The following is a 6571-nucleotide window of genomic DNA, read 5'->3' as shown; positions in this document are numbered from 1 at the left end:
GTCTTGGCTAGGCCGGAACGCAGCAAGTCCTAGTGATCTTCCGATTTCTGTCCACCTCCCCCACTGACAGCTGGGTTTTTCTGTGGGGATGCTTGGTTTGGGGTGGGTACTGGGATCTGAGCACTCGTCCTCATGTTGAGGAGCAAACACTCCTAACCACTGAGCCATCTCTCTAGCTGCCCCCTTCCAGCTTTCTAGACCCACTTATCTAACAGATAGAGAGGGGATCCCGAGTGGTCCAAAATGTGAACCCAGCATCAGACACACTAGACACAAGGTAGAAATCAGATCAGAGCTACTGGCCAGCAGTTTTAACCACCAATACCCATTTATTTTAATGGAAAAAAAAACTTTGCATTCTATATGGTCCAAAAAGATTGACTATGGAAACAAAGAGCAATATGTGGACCTCTACTCGCTTAATCTCACTACAACAAAGACAACGTATGACTCTATTGCCTGCAGGAGGTGAACTCAAAAAGCACAGGGCCAACATAGATTGCATAAGAAAGCATGTGTGCGCAAGTGTGTGTGGGGTTAAAACCTTTTGTAAGCAACAGCGTTAAAATATACTAAGACCCTTATCTTACCCTAGCTCGTTCTGAGCTCTAAAGCCACAGGCTGGCACTAGCTTCCCTTGATAGAAAAAAAATTTGGTGTGAGCTTCGATGGTTCATTGACAGTTTGTCCAAGAGAAGATAATTTCAGTGGGAGCATTAACATTCTTAGCCTGACATGCTCACAGGACAAAACTCAATTCCTTTCCAGACATAATGAACAACTTTTTATTCTCAGCTTTGCGAACAACGGTAGTCACACGGAAGGGTACTTTAAAAACTACCTGGGTTTACTCTATTTTATGCCTGTATATATGAAACAAACAGCGTGGATATGCGTAATGCGTGTGTACATGTGTGGGTAATATATGTGCATACAAGATGGTGCCTGTTGGTCTCTTCATAGGTACACCATGATGACATTTGCACTTGTGCATATACCAAGGAGGGAGAGGGTCTTCCTCATGATCTCTGTTATCATAAGGACTGTAGGACTGTGGGGGTGGGGGTGGTACAGTTACAGACTCTTGCCCATGGGAGAGTAGTTCAGCCCTTAGCTTCTGATTCCTCACTCCCCACCTGGGAGTCAGGACCATGGCATCTGGTGGCAGTGGGAAGTGGTGGCAAGTCCTACTAAGGGGAGAAGACTTCTTTCCCTTGCCCTTCCCCCACCCCCAACCCCTGGACCTGCCTGGCTGGTGGGTCAGCATTCAGTGCTTACACCAAGCTTTGCTGCACAAGTGAGTGACAGCTCAGGGGACTGACCTTGGCTGGAGAGCTCAGCTGTTTGAGCTTCTACCTCCTCTGTCTAAGCATCTCCAAAGCAGGTGGCTCCTGCAGTCTTCTACATAAATACTGGGAATATACACAGACAAATACCCATCCACGTACAGATACAAACCCACCGCACAGCTGCATGGATGGAGCGCTGTCTAGCAACATGTTGACACATCAGAAAAAATAGTCATTGTTCCTGCTCCCTAAGGTCCAGTGACACGCATGATCTTTAAACATTCAGGGCAAATCCAGAGGGTTCCATTAATCAAAGCAAGAAGGAAGATGCTGTCAAATGGTGAGGTACAGATGAAATGAAATTGCAAAGAAAAAGGAGGATGTGGAACAATTGAGGCCTGGTTGTGAAGTTTCAGAGCTGTAAACGGCAATCTTCAGATTTGGATAGACTTTTTTTTTTTCCTTTTCCTGTTGCTATGGCAACTTGGGAGTCAAGCTTCAGTTGTGGTGTTCTCACAGACCTGAGTGGAGAAGGTACAGAATTAGGTTGGGAATATCACAACTCACTTCAAAACACTCAACTAAACCAGACCAGTGATCGACAGCTCCAACACGCACCACACTCCCCTGAACATTATCTTCTTCAGTGTGGCATTTGAAGACAGGATTATCTTACTGGCTACATCTGAAGAAGTTGAACTTGCAGCTATGATTATAGACCAGCGGTACAGGACTTCTTGGGAGGTGAGGCCCAGCACACCCCTCAGTAAACATAAAAGCTGGCTTCTTAAAGTGCTGATGGCTCCAGGCACCAAGGTTCGTCCCTGAGATGGACAGCAGCTGGTAGCACTGCTACAGTTGAGCCTTGTGTTCTGATCATTAGCATGGATGTGCTGGGCTAGAAGCACACTGAACAGAGCCCGGAGACCAAGCAATGCTTATGCCATGTAGAGGCACTCCTCTCTCTCTATCGTCTATCAATTACCTGTCCATCTATCTTCAGTCAATCAGATATCTACCTATGGAAATCAATCAAGCAGATAGATCTATCTATTATCAATCAGACATCTATCTACCTACACATCATCTATCTATCTATCTATCTATCTATCTATCTATCTATCTATCTATCTTCAATCAATCATCTGTCTGTCTATAGTCAGTGAATCAGACATCTGTTGTCTATTTATCATCTATCTATCTATCTATCTATCTATCTATCTATCTATCTATCATCTATTCATCAATCATCTATCTGACCATATATATTATAGAATATTACACATATTTTATACACATATATATATTCTGCCACAGAACAAAGACCTGTTGATATCTCTTGAAACACCAGATTCATTTCCTATTGCTGACAAAACAAGTAGCTACAGTCTCATGAACCTCAAACCACACACACGCACTCCTGGACAGTTCTGGAAGCCACTGATCTGAAATGAGTCTCATGGATTTAATGCCAATGTGTAGGCAGGGCTGCATTCCTTCCCAGTGTTTAGAAAAGGAGTCACCTCCTCACCAGCTTCCAATCTTAGAGGCAGATGAGTTCTATGACTCCTTAAAGTTCAAAGCTGGGGATGTAGCATCTTGTCTCTCTGTCTGTCTCCCTGTTGCCATCATCACACGGATGCTCCTTGGCCCCCTTGTAAGGACTGCATGGTCACATGAGGCTGGCCCTACTAATCCAGGGTATCTCCCCATCTGAAGATGTACAACTTTATTATATCTGCAAAGTGTCTTTTTATCAAGTAAGTGACTTGTTCACTAGCTTCAGGGATCAGGATGAGGACATCATTGGAGGTTCCTACTCAGCTATCCACATGTGTGTAGCTCTATAGCCCAAAGGAGATGAGCTATCCTGTGGGCTGTGAGGACATATCACACAAGTGGTACCCATGGATGCTGTGTTTGAGAGGACAGCATCCCCATTCCTGCTCATGGTTCCTACATCATGCCACCTGTGAGGGCTCTCTCTACTCATCTCAGCTTTGTGACTATGGAGGAGCTTTGTCCCCAGGATGCCCAGATCCAGTTCCTTCTGCTAGTTCTCTGCCTGTAAGCACACCTGTGTCCACGGGACTCCAGTAAGAACTGTGCTGATACCAGCTCAGATCATGGGTTTCACCAAGCCCAGGAGACTACCTTCTATTCAGAGAAAGTTGACAAAGCCCTCTCCTTCTTGGGCTTTTGTTACAGAGAGTCTAGTGCCATGGAGGAGAGAAGGAACCCGCTCACAGACTGTTACTAGTTCGGGTTTGGTCAACACTTTCAGAGATGCTCTGGGCCCACCTCCCACCACTGAAGACAGGACCCTCTGCTCAGCACTTCCCCCTGAGGTGGTTTTCCCTCCTTACAATGGTCAAGTCTGCTGGCAGATGGATATAAATCATAAACTATTTTGAAGAGGTGTAATAAGGTTATTCTTTACATTTGTTGTTGTTTTGAGGCAAAGTGTCACGTAGTCCAGGCTAAGTGACAAAGTGGCCTTTATTCCCTCAGTCTTCTGAGTGTTGGGGTTACAGGTGTGTACCACCATGTCCAGCTCAGATTGTATAAACAGCCTTTTTAGTGTGTGTATGTGTATGTACATATATATGTATATGTGTATATGTGTACGTGTGTGTGTGTTTGCATATGTGTGTGTGGAGGCCAGAGGTCAAAGATAGATATTGTCCTCAATCACTCTTCACTTCATTTTTTGAGCCAGGGTTGTTCACTGACCTGGATCTTACTGGTTTGGTTAGGCTGGCTGACCAGAAAGCCCCAGAGGTCCTCTCGTCCCCACATGCCAGCACTGGGAAAAAGACACATACCACCATGGGGAGGTGTTGGGGATTTGAACTTGGGTCCTCATGCTTGCTCAGTAAGCACTTATGAGCTCAGCCATCTCCCTAGCCACGGTCCCTTTTAGGTTTTTAAATGATGCCAAGCCACGCATCCTGCCAGGTTCTGCCATGCTTCTGACATCTCATGCCTGCTAAAGGCCAGCATCAGGCTTCTCAGCCTTGGCACTCATGACATCTGGGCCGGGGAATCTCTTTGCAGTAGGTGTCGCCCATCTCATGCTCTGGAGGACATTTAGTTCTGTTCCTGGCCTCTCTCCACTAGATGCCACTAGCAGCATCCTCTTCGTCATGATAATGAAAAATATTTCTAGACATTACCAACTGTTCCTTAGGGGACAACTTGGCTAAAATAAAAAAAAAAATGGGGGCTGAATAAAATCCATTAAATTAGTCTGTAGCTCTTTGTTTTTAAATGAGAGTCTCCAATCCCTGTTTTAAGTCAATTTAGATGATCATGTAAATGATCCACCTCCTAGGGCTGCTGAGACATTCCATGAGGTAATCTATATAATTTATGTAAAGTATTTTGCTTGCATGCATCTGGCACAAAGAAATCCCTCAAGGGTCAGCTATCATTGTCCCTAAAGTCTCATGGCTTTAAAGGACCACAGTGTCTGCAAAGCCTGCCTGGGGTCATCTCCCGGCAGAGGACAGCCTTTCTGTGTGGCTTCTGTAATTTAGGATTCCGCCTGTGTCCACAACACATCTCACACGAGAAGGGAACGAGGTGTAAATGCACTCTAGGAAATTCTAGAAAAAGGCGAAGCTATCATTAGGGAAAGCAGTTTAGGCAAGACCTGGTTCCAGGGAGGGATCAATAGCAAATAGGGAGCCCCATTATGGTGTGTGCAGCTGTGCAGCTGGGCTTTTTTTTTTCTTTATCTGTGTGTGTGTGTGTGTATGTAATAACACCTTAATAGAGGTTAAATGAAAAAAAAAAACTGTCTTTAGCCCATCTTAAAACTTTCTAAAAAATTGTTCTTTTTTTTTTAAGGAAAATATTTGATGTGTATGTGTGTGTATATCTGTGTGTATGTATGTGTACATGTGTGTGTATGTATGTGTATATGTATGTATGTGTGTGTGTATGTGTGTGTGTGGTGTGTATGTGTGTGTATGTATGTGTATGTGTGTATGTGTGCATGTATGTATGTGTATATGTGTGTGTGTGTGTGTGGTGTGTATGTATGTGTGTATGTGTGCATGTATGTATATATATGTATGTATATGTGTGTATGTGTACGTGTATGTGTGTGTGTGTGTGTGTGTGTGTGTGTGTGTGTGTGTGTACTCACTGATGCCATAAGGGAGCATTGGATCCCTTAGAGCTGGAGTTCCAGGAGGTTGTGAGTTGCCTGTGGGAGCTGGGAATCCAGCTCCATTTTCTGATAGAACACTCTCCACCACTGAGCCATCTCTCCAGTCTCATCCTTGTATACAGTGTGTGTGTGTGTGTGTGTGTGTGTGTAGACAGAAAATAGCCTCAGGTGTCAGGTGTCAGATGTCAGGTGTCAGGTGTCGGGTGTCACTCCTCAGGTGTCAGGTGTCAGGTGTCACTCCTCAGGCATCACTACTCAGGTGTCAGGTGTCAGGTGTCAAGTGTCAGGTGTCACTCCTCAGGTGTCAGGTGTCACTCCTCAGGTGTCAGGTGTCACTCCTCAGGTGTCACTCCTCAGGCATCACTACTCAGGTGTCAGGTGTCACTCCTCAGGCATCACTACTCAGGTGTCAGGTGTCAGGTGTCACTCCTCAGGTGTCAGGTGTCACTCCCCAGGTGTCAGGTGTCAGGTGTCACTTCTCAGGTGTCACTCCTCAGGTGTCACTCCTCAGGTGTCAGGTGTCAGGTGTCAGGTGTCACTCCTCAGGTGTCACTCCTCAGGTGCTGCCCGTCTTTCTCTCTAAGACAGGGTCTCTCACCGGCCTAGGACTGGCCATGTAGTCTAGACTGACCCTTGAGCCCAGGGACCCTCCTGTCCCCACTGCCAGCTCTACAAGTGTGCAACAGCTGCTGCTCTGGCTTGTGTGTATGTGGGTTCTGGGGATTGAACTCACAATCTCATGCTTGCTAGTCAAGCACCTTACCTACTGAGCCATCCTCCCTGCCCCCAGCTTCTTTACAGTGGCAGAGGTTGTTATTAAGTGGCCCTCTGCCTTCCCAAACACAGGGTCATTTAATTTTGGAACTTGTAAGCTTCTTTACCTAATCTTCAGGTCATATTCTTACCATTTCTGGTAAATTAAGCCTAAAAGTTTTCTGAGCAAGCCTTTCCTTTAAATCTCTTTGCAGAGATTTGCCCCAGTCAAACCACAGCTGTGCTCAACAACAGCAGCAACAACAACAGCAGCAGCAGGACACCAGCAGTTGGCTTCAGAGGGAGGCCAGGAAGGCACTCACAGAAGATTCTCGCAGCCCTTCAATGCCAT

The 6571-nt window shown here is 45.7% G+C and overlaps 1 protein-coding gene across 1 annotated transcript in view; it reads right to left on the bottom strand.

Moving 5' to 3' along the window:
* Positions 1-289: 289 nt before the first annotated feature.
* Positions 290-6571, bottom strand: part of Cdh13 (cadherin 13) — a 954417-nt gene continuing 948135 nt past the window's right edge. Inside the window, exon 14 of the mRNA XM_036188640.1 lies at positions 290-1810. Coding sequence (XP_036044533.1) covers positions 1803-1810 — 8 coding nt within the window. The 3' untranslated portion in view covers positions 290-1802. The remainder of the gene's footprint in view (positions 1811-6571) is intronic.

Source organism: Onychomys torridus, chromosome 5 (genome assembly GCF_903995425.1).
Source record: "Onychomys torridus chromosome 5, mOncTor1.1, whole genome shotgun sequence".
In the NCBI taxonomy this organism is placed as follows: Eukaryota; Metazoa; Chordata; class Mammalia; order Rodentia; family Cricetidae; genus Onychomys; species Onychomys torridus.
The sequence above is the reverse complement of the archived record's forward strand: the minus strand, read 5'-3'. Positions and strand labels throughout refer to the sequence as shown.